Raw genomic sequence first — 21523 nt, forward strand, 5'->3', positions numbered from 1 at the left:
AGAAATACCCTAACTGACTTAAAGAGCCAGGAATGAGATGCAAAGTAAACCAGAAAATACTCTTTGTTTTGTTGAAATATCTAAAATACTATATAGTGTATTTTCTATAAATATAGTATACTGAATATGCCAGAATCTTGCACTATCTGAGAACAGCCACTACAATTTTAAAAGCCTCAACCAGCACTTCATTAATACCAAACATCAACTAAATGGCCTCGGGACAATCCCTGTAAACTACATTATATTTCATTTTTTAAATCATGGTTTTCTTTCTCCTGTGCTAAGTAGCATAATGGGAAAGGTGAATTTCAAACTTGCTTTGGGAAATTAAACAAACACATTCATTCATTCATTCATCCACTCATTCAACAAATATTTAGTAAGCACCTACTATGTGCCAGGAACTGGATTATGTGCTGGGAATACAATGGTGAGCAAAAACAAATGGGTTCTCTCCATCATGGAACTGACAGTCTAGTGGGAGAGACAGACAATTTCATTATTAAATAAATGTATATAAAATGTATAAGCATTTATAGTCCTGATATAGCTGCAACATTAATGCCAAAAAAAAAAAGAAAACAAAGTCACTGCTTATAAGTAAGTTATGTTTTCTTTATAATTCAGAAATAGCAATAGCTTTCATGACACAAAATGTCTTTCATGCTCTTTTGAAGAAAAAAGACTGAAACGAATATGGGAAATTATTTACTCAAGTATGTTTAATAAGTGTTATTTGTAAACAACTAATATTTCCTCATTTGAGGAAGACCAACACCTAAAAATAAATAAATATATATTAATTTATATTTGTATCTCTCCCAGCACCTGACATTATTATATATATATACAGGACCCTTGAGACCAGGACCCTTTCTATCTCATTTACAGCCGTATCCCCAGCACTTAGAGCAGTGCCTGCCACATAGCAGCAGATGGACTTGACAGTTTTTGAATGAATGAACAAACTAACAAGGAACAGGGATTGAAACAGCTAAAAATGACCTGAGAAGACTAAATATGGCCCAAAATAACAATATGAACTATGTACAATGTCAAGATTCAGTGTCAGAGCACAGCTGTAGATGCCATCTGATCTGATGGTCAAGGCCCCACCGTAAATGATTCCACACTCTCCAGTTGAGTCAACTCTAGCTAACATAATTAGATCACCAACCTGTGTTTTAATTCTTCCAAAATAATAGAAAGCCTGGAGGAAGTTACTACTTTTAAACAGATGGTTTCATTTCTTACCTAGATCACTGCAACAGTCCCCTGGCTGGTCTCCCTGCTTTTTCTCATGTTGCCCAGCCTACCCATTCCCACAGGGTGGCCACCTAGCAGCCAGGGGCTCTTTCCCTAACACAGATCAGAACATATCACCTGCCCATCTGCCCACAACCCTCAATGGCTTCCCACAGCTTTCAAAATAAAACCCAAGGTCTAGGGCTTGCCGTTCTCTAACTTTATCTTCATCTTACTCCACTCTAGCTACACTAATTCTCTTGATGTCCTTTCAGCACTTAGGGCAACTGCAGTTTCTGTTCTATCTGCTTAAGACAATTTTGCCTCAGACCTTCTAATGGCTTCTCACTTCAAAGCTCTAATCTAATGCCACTTATCAACTCCCTCGTTCTCCATCCCCTTTCCCTGGTTTATTTTTCAGCACAGCTAAGACACATTATACTACATAACTGTTTATTGTTTGACTTCCCCACTAGAATGTCAGCTCCCTCAAGGCAAGAGGCTTTGTCTTATTTCTATGTCCCTAGTTCTGCATAGTGCCTGGTACACAGTAGGAACTAAATATATAATAATTCAAATATTCAGCCAGCTTCACATCATCAAAGATAAGAGGTATGGAGCAAGTCTGATCATACTGCACTTAGGAGCACTGTGCCACAGTCCTCTTATGTTTTGACTGGGTGACACAAAATTAAAAAAAAATTCATTACTAAAATTAAAACAGAACCTTTCCAAAGGATATAAAAATGGTTAGTTATATAAGGCGACAGTCGTTTAAAAATATGAAGCTAGGCGTCCTCATGTGCTCCGCTAGGGGTCCCGCGGGAGGATAATCAGCCAGCCGGAGCGTTCTGGGTCTCCATGACAACGGGAGGATGGCTGGGGTGGGGAGGAGAAAAGGCTCCGGTGCGAGGCAAGTGGCAGCCGCCAAGATGGAAATCTTTCTTTTGCAGAAATGTCGAGCTACCAGATCTGCTTTGGAATCTGTTTAACGCAAGTGGCAACGTGATTTTTCAAGTTATTGTCTGCCAGGTTTTTGTGACTTGACATCAAATGCCTGTTACCAGCATCTAAACTTCAAAGAACATTGCTCCAGCTCTTTCTGTTGCAAGTGAGGAAACAAGAGCACTAGGGAAGCTAAATGGCTTGCTCAAGACAGCCCAACTAGAAAGGCAAATCCTGGAGTGAAGCCCTTTCCGAATTCTCAACCACCACACCTGTGAACTCTCTCAGAAAAGGATTTCGAATTCAGATGCAACATAAATGGGTAGAAATAAAGCGACGAGAAAGATTGGCCTTGGCCACAGCCTGCAGTGCACAGTATTGGAGTGTGTACTAGCTCTGTGGCTGTCCTTTCCTCACTTACAACCCAAAGCCGCAGAGAGCCTGTGCTCAACTACTCTGTAACTGCCGTGTAATTACTTAGTACTGGTTACTCCTCAACCTGTGTTGGTTTTCTCATCAGGAATAATTGTAATACCACAGGGAATAACTGTACTACTATAATTGCATTAGACTTGTGGAGATTAAATGAGATAATACATAATTTTTTGTTCAAATTTTGGAAACAAAACCAAAAGATTGTGTGGCTTTTTAAAATTGGTTTCATTCTAGAAGATTTTTGTAATAAACCCAGTTGATGTTAAAAAATAAAAATAAAAAAAATATGAAGCTAGTATCTACTGAGAATATAAAACTTAAGTTTATAACATACATGGAAGGCAACATTTAAGAAGAACAGAGAAATAGTGAAAGTTAGTGGAAATACTGAAATGGGCAACATATTTTGCAGAGATTTAAAACAAACCAGCAAATAAAATCTCCGAAGGAAGTTATGCAATGGATAACCTATGAAATCCTCTTTGATTTGTATGCTCTTCTCTACATATTTATCCAGAAAAAATTCAAAAGCTAAAAATATATTTCAAAACATACTTAAAAATACCACCAGCATCAAAATAATAAAAATGCTTTTCTATTAAATATTGTTTCTAAAGTACAGAAACATGAAAACAAAACTTATGAGATGGGTCTGAAATATTTAATCTAGAATTAGTCTCATTCAACAAGGTATTTAAGAAGTCTATTGTGCATCAATTCACTCTGCCTAAACACAAAAAATTCAGAAAATATTTAACAATTAAAACATAATAAACACTGTTTTTTATACCAGCTTTGAGAAGCAAACATATAAAGCTATGGGTATTTAACCACACAGAACTTTCACAACACAGTAATTTGAACTCTGAGTCAATCTAAAATTTTGAAAATCATTGTACACTTACAGATCATGTTATGGACTTCATACATTGTGTCCCCATTAAATTCATATGTTGAAACCCTAAACCCCAGTGTGATACTATTTGGAAATAGGGCTTTTGGGAGGCCATTTAGGTCTTGATAGCTGAGATTAGTGCCCTAATCAGGAGAAACATGAGAGCTTCTCAAGTAAAAGGATTACCATTCTCTTTCCGTAATCTCGTTATGAACTTCTTGGGAGGTATTACTCCAACCTTTTTCTTCTGGGTGGCTATGCTATGGAACAGATCCGCTAAGCACGTAAGAAGGTTCTCCTTCTTCCTAGGTTGACTCTTGTATGCTAGAACTTTTTCCCGAAATGGACGACAAAAATAAAGTGCTTGAAGAACTGAATTGCAGTAGCAGGTATTCCCAAACTAGAATAGAAAAAAAATTTTTGGTTAAATTTAGGACAACACATTTTTAAGAGAAAGAATTTGTATAGTTGAGAGAAGAGAAAGAGATAGATAGGGAATTTTTGATCCTCACATATTAAAAGGTATCTAAAAATAGAAATAGTTATTCTTACTGCAAACCAGCCATATTAACAATAAACAGATGATCTAGGCATCCGTCTCAGATTAAAATTGAAGGAAAATATATGCAATAAATCTGGCCTTTGTGAAAACTGGTTTAAAGAACTATATAGTTTAAATAGCAAGATTAGTAAGGGTTTTGGATTCTGGATAATTTTAAAATTCCCCTTTTTATTAATAGTATTGGTTGTATACTAAGCATTTTATATATTGTACATTTAAAAATATAACTTTCAAAAATTATTTAAAAAACAAAAAAGTGAGGTGTGTATTTTTTAATCAGATTCTTAAGGGCCACCCAAAAACAAACAAACAAACAAAAAAGCTAGAAAAAACAAGACCCTTTGAAATATTACATTAAAAATCCTCAATATGAGCCTTACAACCACTGAAATGCTAGATGACTTATTCTTGCTCTATTAGAAAGAAATGAAGTTTAACCTGAGTTATATCCTGAACTATGTATGGCTCTGTCTCTTATTGGCCATGTAATCTGGAGTATGTCACTACACCTTACTGAATTTCAATTTCCTCCTCTTTAGGAAAAACTATATTACCTACAGAGAAAATGACACAGAGCTTAATAAACATCTATTGCCTTCTTTTTCCCTTCCCACTAATAGACACCGGCTCCTAAAGTAAGCTGATAAAAAAAAAAACAAACCAAAAATCAATGAATGAGGGTTTGGGGAGTACTTTGATACTGTTAAAAAGGAATGATGACAATTCTTACAGTACTGCCATGGGGTGAGATCACATATATATATTAATTTTTAAAGGCTAGGTAAAGCCCTAGTCGATTTAGTTGAGGGGATAGAGGGTCAGCTTGCATACTGAAGGATCCCGGGTTCTATTCTAGTCAAGGGCACGTAACTCCGTTGTAGGCTCAATACCTGGTTGGGGCACATGCAGGAGGGCAATCAATCGATGTGTCTCTCTCACATCAATGTTTATCTCTCTGTCTCTCCCCTTCCCTTCCACTCTCTCTCTAAAATAAAATAATAAAATAAAATAAAATAAAATAAAATAAAATAAATCCTCAGGTGAAGATTAAAAAAAAAAATTACTTCAAACAACTTTAAAAACAGAATTTTTACTATACATACCATGGAAATACAGTCTAAGAATAAAGAACAAATATAAAACAGCATTCAGTCATACTGTTAGAACTAATCCACTGGTATTATTTTAAAACTAGTACAGATATACTGTAGGACAAAGCAAGCAAGGGATTATGTTAATATCCTTAGGAACCAAAATTTTTAATGTAAAGAGAAAAAAGATAACAATACAAGTCACAGAGTAAAAGCCCTATAAACTTACATTGCAACTAGAAATATCAGTATAAAATGGTGCCTTTTTATAAATCTGAGAGAGAGAATGTGTGTTTGTTCAAGGTCTGTCCACCGAAAAGGCCTAGCAGCAATAAGCTTTCTCTGTATCCACACTGTGGCCTCTAAAAAGCCTTTTCCCACAGAAAGGAACTAAAACACCTTGCAGATAGGGTTATGCAAGGTCTGGGACAGGAAATGAACAATGTATAAGATTAGCCTAGAGAATATTTTAGTGTGGATATAAAAGCCAACTTGCATCAAGAAGAATTACCACAACGAATAAAGAGCACATCAACTACATAAAAATCTATGAATTAATAATAACATTTTAAAAACTCTGTCATTAGTCTCCAGTGGAGATTATAAACTAACATATAATAAGAAAGCAAGTTTTATCTTGCCTTTATATAAGAATCTTATTTCAGGGGGCACTAAATAGTTGAAAAGTAAATTCTTGTTCATAGATAATTTCAGCTAATAAATTCAGAAGAAATGGTTGTAAATAATGAATTAGGCAAAAGTTATCAATAGATACTAAAAACATTAGGTTAAAGATTGATATGAAACTTTAAAATGGAGGGCTCAGACCTGAACCCCCAATGCATTCCAGCATCATTAAAAATGAACAATAAACTTTTATTCTCGTGAAGTAATATACAGCATTTCCTATAAAGTATTCTTGTCTTACAAAACAGAACCACTAAACTTTTGTCAAGTGTCTAGATGGAATTACCAATTTAGAAGACATTCAGGAACAGAGAACAAGTTAAACAATACCACAAAAACAGGAATAGGGACATGAGATTCCTAGAGGATATATGACTTCTCCATTCATAATGCTAATCAGAGCCAAGAGCTGATTTCATAAAGGCAGATGCTTTTTAAAAAAATTTAACTTTATTGTTTAAAGTATTACAGATGTCCCCTTTCTTTCTCCCACCCCATTGACCCCCTCTTCCTCACCTTTTCTCACTCCCCAGGCCTTCATCACACTATTGTCTGTGTCCATAGGTTATGCATACACTCATATAAGTTCTTGGGTTACCACCCACCCACCCCCACCCTCACCTTCCCTCTGAGATTCGTCAGTCTATCTATGCTTCTATGTCTCTGGATCTATTTTGTTCATCAGTTTATTTTGTTCATTAGATTCTACATATGAGTGACATCATGTGATACTTGTCTTTCTCTGACTGGCTTGTTTTGCTTAGCATAATACTCTCCAGGTCCCTCCATGCTGTCTCAAAGGGTAAGAGATCCTTCTTTTTTATTGCTGCATAGTATTCCATGGTGTAAATGTACCACAACTTTTTTATTTACTGGGCAGATGCTTTAAAGGCTTTCTAGAGAAATGCTAGAAGAAGTGTGTGATGATGCTGCATTAATATTATTGTTTATAAATATAACTAGGGATATACTTCAATAAAGCTTATTCAGGGGCTAGGGACACCTGCAGTAGAACCTATAATTGTAAAGATTAATTTACCAATTACTTAGTACTAATATGAAAAACACGATGACCAGACTCTAATGACCAACAAACTATGGCTCTGTCAATTGAAGATACAATCTCCATAATTTGGATATTTTTATTGAAGAATAAGCAAAAATGTCTCTGACAACTTCCACAGAGGAAGTAGATAAAAACAAAAGATAGCATCTCACAGTATATTAGAAAATTTTATAATGAAGCTTGATCTACTTATAAAAAAATCATAATGGGATAAGCTGAGGAACTAGAGGAAATCTATATTTTGTACAGAGGGTTGAAAGTCAGCCCGTTGCTCATCTTCTGAATATAAAGCAAATGGTAACATTATAATCACTTATTTGAGGTTTCTAGTATGGTCTTCATTTACTTACCTTCATCAATCCCACCAAAGAAATATTAAAGGCTGAAGTATTTCTCCAGAATGTGCTAACTTTTCATCTTATTCACAACTTTGAAACTTCTTCAATTGTTTGATTTTCAATAGTAACTTTCATTCAAGTTCCTAAAACCTCAAGTTATATCCTTAAAGTAAATACTCATACAAAAAAGTGCTTGGGATGACTTCCTCTATTCTTCTTGTTTCTGAATGCTCAATTTCTGAAAAAAGACAATCTTTAGGGTTGAAATCTACCCTGTGGTTTTTTCAGCTGGTTCTGACAATCAAAGATATGACTAGAATTAAAATCAGGGGAAACAAATTTTTAAAGTTGCCACTCTCCTCAGGACCTGATCATTGATTTTTTTTTCAACTTCATGTTGAACACAATGACCTATTCTTGCTTTCTCTAATGACTTTTCCTCTACAGCTTAAAAAAATGCCCCCCCACAAATATTTATTATATCCACATCAATAAGATCATTTAAGCATATATCCCTAATATATACATAGTTTATAAATTCTATATGTACCACATTGCGTACACTAAAAATATAACAAATGTGATTTAAATGAAGTCAACATTTGAAATTTTTGTCTTACTTATACTAATTTTTTTTATTTCCACTAAAAATTATTGATATTGAAGTGAGAGCAATGAAACTAGAGTTTGTTTGGGGTTGTTTTATAAATTGTGAGTTATAGATTTTAATACAGTGATTTGATAGTGTGAGTTATTTGGATATGTGGTTTGAATGGCTATCAAAGTTGAAAAAAGTATCTTCACAAAGATACATATGCAGATCTAAATGGAAAAGAGTTTCCTTGATGGCATTTACTCTCTAAATTAGTGTTAAATTTTAAATCCTTATCTGCCAAATTTGTTTGAATTCATTCAATAACTATCTGCCTCATGGGCAACACAGTAAAGCACCTAAGCGTACCTGAAGCATGAAGCCAAACTAAGTTTGAGTCTGGTTCTGCTACTTGACCTTGGAAAATTAAGCGGCTCTGTTCCTCGGCTTTCCACCTGAACAATGGGGTTTATGACAGCACCCACCTCTTAGAATCTTGTAAAGAATTAAATAAATAATCTGCACAAAGCACTTAGGATAGTTCCTAGCACCTTATCATTCAGGTACTTTTGAAATAACCTTTTAAAGCCATTTGGCCATTTTGAAGAATTAGAATAACTGAAATTAAATCATATAATCTCTAAGTCTATATTTAAGTCATAATACATTGCAATGGCATCCTATCTAATAAAGAGGGAATATGCAAATTGACCATCACTCCAACACACAAGATGGCCGCCCCCATGTGGTCAAAGATGGATGCCCCCTTGTGGACACAAGATGGCCTGCAGGAGAGGGCAGTTGTGGGTTATCAGGTCAGCAGGGGAGGGCAGTTGGGGGCAACCAGGCCTGCAGGGGAGGGCAGTTAGGGGTGACCAGGCCTGCAGGGGAGGCAGTTGGGAGGGACCAGGCCTGAAAGGGAGGGCAGTTGGGGGCAACCAGGCCGGCAGGGGAAGGCAGTTGGGAGCGACCAGGCCTGCAGGGGAGAGCAGTTGGGGGCGACCAGGCCTATAGGGGAGGGCAGTTAGGGGCAACCGGGCCGGCAGGGGAAGACAGTTAGGGGTGACCGGGTCGGCAGGGGAAGACAGTTAGGGGTGACCAGGCCGGCAAGGGAGGGCAGTTAGGGGCAACCAGGCCGGCAAGGAAAGGCAGTTAGGGTGACCAGGCCTGCAGGGAAGGCTGTTGGGAGGGACAAGGCCTGCAGGGGAGGACTGTTGGGAGGGCAAGGCCTGCAGGAGAGGGCAGCTGGGGGGGGGGGGGGGGGGTTCCAGGCCTGCAGGGGAGGGCAGTTGGGGGAGAAATGGCCTGCAGGAGAGGGCAGTTGCGGGGGACCAGGCCAGCAGGGGAGGGCAGTTAGGGGCAATCGGGCCGGCAGGGGAGCAGTTAGGTGTTAATCAGGCTGGCAGGGGAGTGGTTAGGGGATGATCAGGCTGGCAGGCAGAAGCAGTTAGGGGCAATCAGGCGGGCAGGCGAGCAGTTGGGAGCCAGCAGTCCTGGATTGTGAGAGGGCAGTCGGACATCCCTCGAGGGGTCCCAGACTGGAGAGGGTACAGGCTGGGCTGAGGGACACCTCCCACCCTGTGCACGAATTTCATGCACCAAGCCTGTAGTACATGAATAAGAGAGTGTGATACTATCATCTCTTTGGCACTACTGGACTTGAGGTAACAGCACACCATTTCACATGGGGATAGGGCATGGATGGCAGTATCATCCATTTATTAACAATTAGTAAAGCTTAATCTAGGTTTCATTTTTAAATAAAAATAAAGCTTAGAAATTCTAATACTTTCTTCCCATTTCCCTAAGATCATCTTACATTACTTTTAGAGACTACTGGTTTTAACATTATGTCAACCATTTACAAATGTTTAAATGCTCCACTATGCCCCGTGCTGGAGGTTGGTGTTGGTGTCTGTCCTGTGAACATCCCCCTCTAGGAAAGGCCCTCTTCCCTGGGACCACAGTTTCTGGTTAGGTGGCCCTGTCTGTACCACTATGCTTCACATTGCCTGACCCAAACCCTCACTGCAGCCAAGTGGACCTAACCCAAAAGTGTCCTTCCACATGCTAGTGGACATCTGTCACCTACACCACACACTTCTCTACTGCCCCGTGCTTCCTTTTACGACTGACTTCTCTAGGCAAATTCTGTAGGGCTGTCTATCAATCACAAATCCTTTTATAGGTTGGGCACTTGACAGTGTGGGGCACTTGATCCAATCTAGCCAGAGAATCTGGACCAGAGTTGTCAGGTCTGATGTGGATGTTCTCTGGGATTTCGGATAATGTAAAACTCAATTAGCCAATGGCCATCAAATTGATGCAAAAGAAAACAGAACTAAGAGACATTTGCCTTATCAACTTCATAACCCACAAATAGAAAGTTTCATTTTTATTTCTCTCTCTCATCCATAATGGCCCCTGTTCTCTGGATCCGGAATTCCAACTAATGACTACTAGCAATTCAGGCTAATCAGCCTTTTATAAGATGGTCTAGGAACACAATTATCCTATATAATAAAAGGCTAATATGCAAATCTACCTAACGGTGGAAAGACCAATTGCTATGATACGCACTGACCACCAGGGGGCAGACGCTCAACACAGGAGCTGCCCCCTGGTGGTCAGTGAGCTCCCACAGGGGGAGCACCACTCAGCCAGAAGCCAGGCTCACGGCTGGCAAGCGCAGTGGCAGTGGCAGGAGCCTCTCGCACCTCTGCAGCAGCACTAAGGACCCCCAAGGGGTCCTGGACTGTGAGAGGGCATAGGCCGGGCTGAGGGACCCCACCCCCAGTGCACAAATGTCGTGCACCAGGCCTCTAGTAATTTTATAACAAAGATTTGAGAGGGAAACACATCCCATGGTAGCCTCACAAATAGATTTATTGAGCTCAACCTCTTATGTTTAGGGATTATTGTATTAGAAAATTAATATAGAACTATACAATAAAATAATGCAAATAGGCTATTAAAAATGTATCAACTGCACAAAAAGTAGCAAATGCACTCTACTATCAACTCTAAGTACTCATCAGTTACAAGAAACAGGGAAGAAGGCAATCTGGTTTGTCAGAATAAAACAACTTATTTTGAAAGAATTAGCTTACTGTATAAATAGCTGGCATGCAAGTAAGATATTTTTCAGCAAAAGAAAGTTTCCAGGGACAGGAAATAAAAAAAGCTGAAATGTCAATCTCTGAATTAACTAAGCCACCCTCCCCTGACCCAAAATTCTAACCTTAATTTTTAAGAAACTCCTATAGTATAACTCTACAAATAAAAAACGGAGAGGGGAGCAAGAAAGAAACAGAAGTAGTAATTTAAGGGCTTACAGAAAAAGGTTAAAAGTAAAAAACACAATTGCCAAGTAGCCTGAAGTACAAATCACAGAAAAGTTAATCATTATACTGGTTCTGATGCATTTACTCTTAGCACCAATTTATTTCTGAGTATAATTCAAGGTGTTCATCAATCTTTCATAGCCAGAGTGCTGGCTACTGTGGTATCTCAATTCTTTATCATAACTAGGAATAGAGATCAGAAAGTATACTTCTACTCATCAAATGAATCTGTAGAGGGGATAAAGACAAAGCTTCCTCTGATGGTCTCTTACTAACTTCACTCCCTTCTGTTTCTCTCTCATTTTTAAAATATATTTTTATTGATTTCAGAGAGAAAGGAAGAGGGAGAGAGAGACAGAATGATGAGAATCATCCATTGGCTGCCTCCTGAACGCCCCCTACTGGGGATCGAGCCCGCAACCTAGGCATGTGCCCTGACCCCCTAGTTTATAGGTTGATGCTCAACCACTGAGCAACACCGGCCAGGCCATTCTTCTCTTGATTTCATTGAATTTCAGTTACTCAGCTTAGGGAAAAACACAAAGACTATCTTTTGCATTCAGATTGATCCACAGGGAGTAATAAAAATAGAACCTTCTGCACTACCGGTTTGGCTCAGTGGAGAGAGCATTGGCCTGCAGACTGAAGGGTCCCAGGTTCGATTCCGGTCAAGGGTAGGTACCTTGGTTGCAGGCTCCTCCTCAGCCTGGGCCCTGGTCGGGATGCGTGCAGGAGGCAACCAAGTTTCTCTCGCATCGATATTTCTCTCTGTCTTTCTCTGTCTCTGCCACTCTTTCTAAAATTCAATGGAAAAATATCTTCAGGTGAGGACTTAAAGTAAATAAATAAAAATAAAGTGGCTGTACCATTTAAAAAAATAAGTGGTACATTAAAAAAAATGGTACCCTATACACGGAAACCTACAGGACACTGAAAAAAGAGATAGAGGAAGACGTAAACAGATGGAAGAACATACCATGTTCATGGATTGGTAGAATCAACATCATTAAAATGTCCATACTACCCAAAGCAATCTATAGATTCAATGCACTCCCCCATTAAAATACCAACGGCATATTTCACAGACCTTGAAAGAACTCTCCAAAAATTCATCTGGAATAAAAAAAGACCCCGAATAGCCACAGCAATCCTGAGAAAGAAGAATAAAGTAGGAGGGATCTCAATACCAGATTTCAAACTGTATTACAAAGCCACTATTCTCAAAACAGCCTGGTACTGGCACAAGAACAGACATATAGATCAATGGAACAGAATAGAGAATCCAGATATTGACCCAAACCACTATGCTCAATTAATATTTGACAAAGGAGGCATGAACATACAATGGAATAAAGACAGTCTCTTCAATAAATGGTGTTGGGAAAATTGGACAGATACATGTAAAAAAATGAAGCTAGATCACCAACTTACGCCATACACAAAAATAAACTCAAAATGGATACAGGACTTAAACATAAGACGGGAAACCATAAAAATACTAGAGGAATCCACAGGCAGCAAAATCTCAGACATATGCCAAAAGAACTTCTTCACCGATACTGCCCCTAGGGCAATGGAAGCTAAAGAGAAAATTAACAAATGGGACTACATCAAAATAAAAAGCTTTTTTACAGCAAAAGAAACTATCAACAAAACAACAAGAAAGCCCACTGCATGGGAGAACATATTTGCAAATGGCATCACTGATAAAGGTTTAATCTCCAACATCTACAGGCAGCTTATACAACTTAATAAAAGGAAGATAAATGATCCAATAAAAAAATGGGCAACGGACCTAAATAGAATCTTTTTCAAAGAAGACAGAAGGAAGGCCAAGAGACACATGAAAACATGCTCAACGTCACTAATTATCCGAGAGATGCAAATCAAAACAACAATGAGGTACCATCTCACACCCGTCAGAATGGCTATCATCAACAAATCAACAAACGACAAGTGTTGGCGAGGTTGCGGAGAAAAAGGAACCCTCATGCACTGCTGGTGGGAATGCAGACTGGTGCAGCCACTGTGGAGAACAGTATGGAGTTTCCTCAAAAAACTGAAAATGGAACTCCCATTTGACCCAGTAATCCCACTCCTAGGAATATATCCTAAGAAACTGGGAACACCATTAAGAAAGGATATATGCACCCCTATGTTCATAGCAGCACAATTTACAATAGCTAAGATCTGGAAACAGCCTAGGTGCCCATCAGCAGATGACTGGATCAGAAAACTATGGTACATCTACACAATGGAATATTATGCTGCCATAAAAAAGAAGGAATTCTTACCATTTGCAGCAACCTGGATGGAATTGGAGAACATTATGTTAAGTGAAATAAGCCAGTCAATGAAAGAAAAATACCACATGATCTCACTCATTTATGGATAATAAAGAACATTAAAAACTTGAACAAAAAGATAGATACAGAGGCAGTAAAGCATCAAACAGTCTGTCAAATTACAGCAGGAAGGTTAGGGAGAGGTGGGGAAGATAAGAGATCAATCAAAGGACTTGTATGCATGCATATAAGCATAACCAATGGACGCAAAACTCTGGGGGGTGAGGGCATATATGGGAGAGGGGTGGGGGGGCAATGGTAAGATATGTACACATATAATACCTTAATAAAAAAAAATTGAAAATAAATAAATAAATAAAATGGTACCTTCTTAGAAACCCATTTTGTACACGATCGACAGTGAAATTTTGATACTGTTATCGTATTAAATTAAAAACAACAGCAGAGCCTTGGCCACTGTGGGTCAGTGGATAGATCATCAGCCCACGCACTGAAGAGTCATGATTCGATTCCTGGTCAGGGCATGTACCTGGGTTGCGGTTTGTTCATAATCCCAAACAGGGCTTATGCTGGAGGCAAGCAGTTGATGTGTCTCTCTCATATCAATGTTTCTCTCTCTCTCTCTAGCTCTCTCTTTCTCTACCTCCCTCTCTTTCACTCTCTCTGAAAAGCAATGGAAAAAATATCCTCAGGTGAACAACAAAAAAACCCACACACAAAACAAACAATTTAAAAAAAAATACAGAAAAAACATTATAGAATTTTAATACTCATTTTATCTAGGATGTTGTGTTACTTGTTTTGAGGCTATCTGTAAAAAAAGTTAGACATAAAGTTGGTGGTAATAGTAGATAAAAAGTTGCCTGGCCGTTGTAGCTCAGTGGTTGAGCATCGACCTATGAACCAGGAGATCACAGTTCGATTCCTGGTGAGGGTACATGCCCAGGTTGTGGGCTCAGTCTTCAGTAGGAGGTGTGCAGGAGGCAAAGGCAACTGATCAATGATTCTCTCTTGTCATTGATGTTTCTTTCTCTCCCTCTCTGAAATCCACTTAAAATAATTTTTAAAAAATAGACACAAAGTTGAAATACATGATGGGGTAAAAGTAGGTTTACAGTTATCAGTATACAAAACACAGAGTGTATTCTGTATTATTATTTATTGTATTTTTTCCATACAAACAACTATAAACTTACTTTTGCCCCAGCCTATATTTAACTGTTGTTTTTTTATTATTATTATTACTAGAGGCCCGGTGCATGAAATTCGTGCACGGCGGGGAGGGGGGGTAGCGGAGGGTGTTGTCCCTCAGCCCAGCCTGCAGTCTCTCCAATCTGGAACCCCTCAAGGGACCTTCAGTTTTTCCTCCAGGAGTGTGGTGGAAAAACCCTAGATTACCTTCTTGGATTCTTATAACCCAAATTACCAAGAACACTGCAATTGGCGGCCTACAGGGAGCTTAGCCAATGAGTTGTCAGAAAAGGCATTTACTCTCAAAATGGTTTGGCTCAGTGTATAGACTGTGGGCCTGCAGACTGAAGGGTCCCAGGTTTGATTCCTGTTAAGGGCATGTACCTTGGTTGGAGGCATATCCCCAGTGGGGAGTGTGCAGGAGGCAGCTGATCAATGTTTCTCTCTCATTGATATTTCCGACTGTCTATCCCTCTCCCCTCTTCTCTGTAAAAAAAAAAAAAAAATCAATAAAAAAATTTTTAAAAAGGTGTATCCTCTGCAGCTCATGCAGCCCCTGGGTTGTGTCCACTGGCCTAGGGGCATGTCCCTGCCACCCAGTGGTGGCTGCCGGGGTCTCCGCACACCCCAGAGGCCAGCAGCCACCCCCCTGTGGAGGGCGCTAGGCTGGGGGCATGGACACGAACCGCCACTTGGTGCTGGAGCTTAGAAAGCCTCTGGGGCGGGGCGGGAACATCCCCATCTCCAAAAGCCCCAAGGCCAGCAGCCAGCCCCACCATGGGCCCCAGGCTCGAGGCTTGCAGGGACCCTGGGCAGCATGCAGCGGTGGCCACCAGGGTCTCGGCACACCCCAGAGGCCAGCAGCAGCCCCCAGTCTTGGGCGCCTGGCTGGGGGCATGGCCCCTAACCGCCGCTTTGTGCAGGAGCCTTTGCAAGCGGCTTGGAGAGGCCAGCAGCCAGCCTGATCATGGGCCTCAGGCTCGGGGCTTGCAGGGACCCTAGGCAGCACACAGCAGTGGCCGCCAGGGTCTCGGCACACCCCAGAGGTCAGCGGCCAGCCCCTGGCCCTGGGCGCCTGGCTGGGGGTGTGGCCCCAAACCGCCGCTTTGTGCAGGAGCCTTTGCAAGCCGCTGGGGGCGGGGCAGAACATCCCGCCAGGTTGCTTGGCGCTTATACCCATAGGCTCTGAATTGCCAGGGGGCGTTCTAGGACCCCTGCCACTCAGGACCTAAGCACGGGCCTACAGGCTAGGAGCGGCCTGGGTCTGGAGGATGTTTCCTGGACCCAGGCCTCTCAGCACCCACATATGCAAATTAACCGCCATCTTGTTCGCTCTGATTGGCTGTGGGTGTAGCGGAGGTGGGGTCAATTTGCATGTTTCTCTATTATAAGGTAGGATTATTGATTTTAGAAAGAAAGGGAGAGAGAAAGATCAATGAGAGAGAAATGTCAACATCAATTGGCTGTCCCCTGACCAGGAATCGAACCAACAACGCGCAACCACTGAGCCACACTGGCTGGGCCCAGCCTGTATTTATACTGGCAAAGGTTAAAGGCAAAACAACTTTCAATCTATAATACTACTAGAGGCCCAGCGCACAATTAAATCTTGCAGGTAGGGTCCCCAGGCCTAGCCTGCTGTGATCAGGGCCATCTTCTGCCTGTTGGCCAGTCCCCAGGCCGAACGCCGCCTCCACTGCCAGGCTGTCAGGCCTCTGGGATCACCAGCTCATCCCCGGCTGCTCCGGGGCTCAGGCCTGTGGGAAAGCAGGTGCTGGAGACTTCACCTCCATGCCCGTGCGCTGGGCCGGCTGCTGATGGAACACGCTGCCTGCTTGGGGCCACTCACGCGGATGCCGCTGCTGCCACTGCTGCTGCCACCACTGCTGCTGGGGCTTGAGGCGCTGACGGAGGCTGTGGGGCGTGCCCACAACCTACCCGACCCGGCGTGAGCAGCCCCGAGCTGGCAGCACGTTCCATCAGTGGCTGGCCCGGCGCACGCACATGGAGGTGAAGTTGCCGGTGCCCGCTTTCCCGCAGGCCTGAGCCCCCGAGCAGCCAGGGATGAGCTGATGATCCCAACCGTCTGACAGCCACCTGGTCCTCCCGCCACCCAACCCCCATTGGCCATCGCTGATCCATAGGAGTCTGTGGACTAGGGGGAGGGACAAAGAGGTCAGGAGTTCAGCCCGCTCACCAGTCCCCAGTCCTGCCCCACCCCCGCTCGTGGGCCGGGAGGTGGGGAAGGGAGGGACCGAGAAGTGGTCAATGCCACCTCATGGCAACCGGTCGTTTGGTCGTGACACCTCTTGGCCTTTTATTATTATGACTAGTGGCCCGGTCACAAAATTCATGCACGGAGGGGGCGGTTCCCTCAGCCCAGCCTGCACCCTCTCCAATACAGGACCCCTTGGGGGATGTCCGACTGCTGGTTTAGGCCCGATCAGGATCAGGCCTAAACCGGCAGTCGGACATCCCTCTTGCAATCTGGGACCACTGGCTCCTAACCGCTCACCTGCCTGCCTGCCTGATTGCCCCTAACTGCCTCTGCCTGCCTGATCACCCCTAACTGCCCTCCCTTGCTGGCCTGATCTCACTCCCAACTGCCCTCCCCTGCCAGCCTGGCTGCCCCCAACGCCCTCCCCTGCCGGCCTGATCTTGCCCCCAACTGCCCTCCCCTGCCAGCCTGGTTGCCCCCAACTGCCCTCCCCTGCCAGCCTGATCTCACCCCCAAAGGCCCTCCCCTGCCAGCCTGACCTTGCCCCCAATGGCCCTCCCCTGCCGACCTGATTTTGCCCCCAACGGCCCTACCCTGCTGGTCTGATCTCGCCCCCAACTGCCCTCCCCTGCCAGCCTGATCTCGCCCCCAACTGCCCTCCTCTGCTGGCCAATTTGGTTCTAATTGGTCAGTTTCTATGCCAGCCAGTGTCAAAAGCTCCACCTCTTAGACAGCTATTGGCTCCTCACAGTTGACCCAGATTTGGTTCTAATTGGTCAGTTTCTATGCCAGTCAGCGTCAAAAGCTCTGTCTCCTAGACAACCACTGCCTCCTCACAGTTGACCCGGATTTGGTTCTGATCGGTCAGTTTCTATGCCAGTCAGTGTCTCTGGGCCTATCAACAGGGCCTGATCAGAAAGGCAGGGCTGATCAGCAGCCCCGGTGGAGGCTTGAAGAGAAATGGAGGCAGGGCTGCTGGCCAGGCTCGGAGAAAAAGAGAGAGGCAAGTGCTGGTCAAAAGCTGCCACAGATGCTACAGATCTGCCCCAGCTTCTCTCTCCAGGTCTCTTTCCGGGCCTGATTCAAAGCCCCCTCAGCATCACTGCTGGGTCACCGGGCCTGCAGCCGCATTAGTTAGTGCTGGGTCGCCATGGCAACCCAGCGCTGACTTCAGGATGGTCAGCCTTTGGTCATGACTGGTCGTTACACCCTGGCTCTTTATTATAGAGATGATTGTTCTTCAAAAAATGGATCTTTTGGGAGACTATCAATGGGCACAACTTTACTACAATTCAATACACATATTAACATTGGAGTCTGAACCAAATAAAGGTGAGTCACCAAAGAAATTGGGGTTCTGCCATCCCCAGAATTGAAATGAGGCTTTTGATCACTAGACAAATCAGAAACAATCCAGTAAGTATAAGAAAACTTCAGCAACAATAAAAACTATAAATACTAACCTGAGAAAAATCCTCTCTAATAAAATGGTAATATGCAAATTAACCATCACTCCACTACATAAGCCACGCCCACCAGCCAAGCCACGCCCACCAGCCAATCAGGGCAAGTATGCAAATTAACCCCAATCCAAGATGGCTATAGCCACAGAGAGCAAGGTTTCCCAGGTAACAGAGGAAGCCAAGCTTTCCATAGCCGTTGCAGGCCTAAGCCTCCACTCAAGCTACAAAGTTTCAATTATAGAAGGTAAACAAATTCAAACAAATGGCGGCAGAATGGAGCTTGAGAGAGCAGGCCAGGGTTGCCGGGGGCAACAGGGGAAGCAAAGCTTTCCACACACCCTGGCCGGGCTCACCCGCTTAAGGCTACAAAGTTTCAATTGTAGAAGGTGAATTAACTGCCACAGAAATGGCTGCCACCCCAGAGGGAACAGCAGGCTTGGCTCCACTCCAGGCTACAAAGTTTCAATTGTAGAAGGAAAATAAATTCCAGATACCAGGGCCTCCTCTTGGGTTGCCAGGGTGCGTGGCTGGCCTGCAAACCACCACAGGCCCCTCGCTCAGGCCGCCCCATGCCCCAAGGGAACCCCTGCCTGATCCGGGACGCCCTTCAGGGCAAACCAGCTGGCCCCCACCCCTGTACCAGGCCTCTATCTTATCTAATAAAAGAGTAATATACAGATTGATCATCACTGCAACACACAATATAGCTGCCTCCATGTGGTCAAAGATCCTGCCCCCATGTGGACACAAGATGGCCACTACAAGATGGCCAGCAGGAGAGGGCAGTTGGGAGGCACCCGGCCTGCAAGGGAGGGCAGTTGTGAGGGACCAGGCCTGCAAGGGAGGGCAGTTGAGAGGGACCAGGTTTGCAAGGGAGGGCAGTTGGAGGTGATCAACCCTGCAGGAGAGGGCAGTTAGGGGTGACCAGGCTGGCAGAGGAGGGAAGTTGGGGGCAAACATGCTGGCAGGGGAGCAGTTAAGCATCAACCAGGCTGGCAGCGGAGTGGTTAGGGGGTGATCAGGCTGGCAGGCAGAAGCGGTTAGGGGCAATCAGGAAGGCAGGCAGGCAAGCAGTTGGGAGCCAGCAGTCCTGGATTGTGAGAGGGATGTCCGACTGCCCACCAGGATCGGGCCTAAACGGGCAGTCGGACATCCCTCCAGGAGTCCCAGATTGGAGAGGGTACAGGCTGGGCTGAGGGACAACCCCCCGCCGTGCACAAATTTTGTGCACCGGGCTTCTAGTAACAGAAAATACTGCCTTTGTGAAACAAGATAAAAACAAAAACAAAAGTAACATACTAAGAAATAAAAAGTGTAATGAGTTGAGAAAAAAAGTCAAAGAAATCGTCTAAAATGCAGAATTAAAAAGGCAGATCATCAAAAATGGGGGGTAGGGAAGGAAATATAGAGAATCAGTCTAAGTGTTTCAATATGCATCTAACAGTATTATAAAAAAAGACAGAACAGAGAAATTATATTAATTGAAAAGAAATTATTCAAATAATAGTATCAGAAATGTTCCAGAACTAAGGAAAAGAAATCATCAGTCTGAACAGGTACATAAATGCCCAATGAAATAATGGGAGGGAGGAGATCAAGACACACGAAAACTCAGAACATTGTGAACGGCAGACACAGAGCATCCTAAACGCCACAGACCCAATTTTTTAAATGGGGAGATAGCCACATACAGAAGAGATCAAGAACCAGAATGGCATCAGCCCTCTCAACAGAAGTCAGAAAATAATAGAATAAGGCCTTTAAAAATTCCTCAGGAAGGTTATAACCTAAAATCTATATGTAGCTGTTAAAATAACAAAAATGTTTTTAGCCCAGCTGGCATGGCTCAGTGGTTGAAACAGGAGGTCAAGGTTCGATTCCCTGTCAGGGTACATGCCCGGGTTGCAGGCTCGATCCTAGTGTAGAGCATGCAGGAGGCAGCCGATCAATGATTCTTTCTCATCATTGAATTTTCTCTCTCTCTTTCCCTCTCCCTTCCTCTCTGAAATCAATAAAAATACATTTTTTAAAAAAATTTACATACACAAGATCTCAAAGTTTATCTCCATGTATACTTCCTAAAGAAGCTACTGTAGAATGTGTTCCACAAAGCCAGGGAGAAAACTGGAAAAGAAAATAGGATCTAGAAAAGACGAAACGTGAAGGGAGTGTCCAAGTGGTGGAAAAGGAAGGGCAGGCAATGGCTGCACAAAAGGACAGAAGGCTCCAGGGAAGGGAGAATTTGCCTAATGGACATGTCCAGTGAAAACTGATATTGAGAAAATCTTTTTGTTTTGTTTTTTAATTCTGATGAAGACTAACTGGAAATTAAGGAAATAGAAAAATAAAGCAATGATTAATTCCATGTTGGGAGAATAGCAGGGGATGGTAGTAGAAGAACTAAATTTCTTATCTGTCCTAACAGGAAGTCAATAGATTAGTGTTTTTTTAAATAGCAGAATTTTAAAAGTAGAAGTATAAGCACTTTAATAATCTAAGGATAAATTCCAGAAAAAAAATAGTCTGAGGAGTAATAAGTAGTCTTCGCTGCAGAGGGGCTAGAGGGTGGAGCCTGCCTATTCTTTGTGATAAGCTTTACACTTGTAGACATGATTCCCAGAGCAGGGGAGGGTATACATGTCACTCCAACTGCTTTTCCCAAATCACACAAGAAATCTATCTCATACATCATAATTACATACTAGTATTTAGCGACACACCAATTTTGTTCAATTTAACTTAATTACCTGTAACATCATATGTAGCATATTTTTAAATACTCACCATGGATCCACCTAACAGTATAGTATAATAGTATATTAATTACCACAACAATTATATAATACAGATTTGTGGTGTTTTCTGATGTTGCAGAAGAGTTAAAAATTCTAAAGCAGGTTCTTGAAAAATTTCAATAATATATAATTACTAGAATTACCTCCACAAGGATTGAGGGTGTATTTTTCCCCTATACTTTGTACTTTTATATTTATACTAGTAGAACAATGTCAGAGGTAAAATGACAAAGACCCTATCTCAACACATGGAGGAACTGACTAAACTATTTGGACCACTTATATGTAGACATTTAAATAGATCTGAAAGAATCAAGAGATCATTTGGTCTAAACCATATGAAATTT

At 42.4% G+C, this 21523-nt stretch overlaps 1 protein-coding gene across 2 annotated transcripts in view; it reads right to left on the reverse strand.

Moving 5' to 3' along the window:
- The window catches only part of USP12 (ubiquitin specific peptidase 12), a 109276-nt gene that overhangs the window by 42774 nt on the left and 44979 nt on the right, over nt 1-21523 (reverse strand). Inside the window, exons 1-2 of one of the 2 annotated variants that reach the window (XM_079773478.1) lie at nt 3710-3766; nt 395-477 (exon numbers count right to left, since the gene is read on the reverse strand). Coding sequence is in view for 1 of the 2 variants with exons in the window: in XM_079773477.1 (XP_079629603.1) it covers nt 3710-3923 (214 nt within the window). In the remaining variant the exon portion in view is untranslated. Of the gene's footprint in view, nt 1-394; nt 478-3709; nt 3924-21523 lie in introns of those variants that run through there. The other variant, XM_079773477.1, reaches the window with a different exon arrangement.

The sequence above is a fragment of the Cnephaeus nilssonii genome, assembly GCF_951640355.1.
Source record: "Cnephaeus nilssonii genome assembly, chromosome: 6".
NCBI classification, from domain to species: domain Eukaryota; kingdom Metazoa; phylum Chordata; class Mammalia; order Chiroptera; family Vespertilionidae; genus Cnephaeus; species Cnephaeus nilssonii.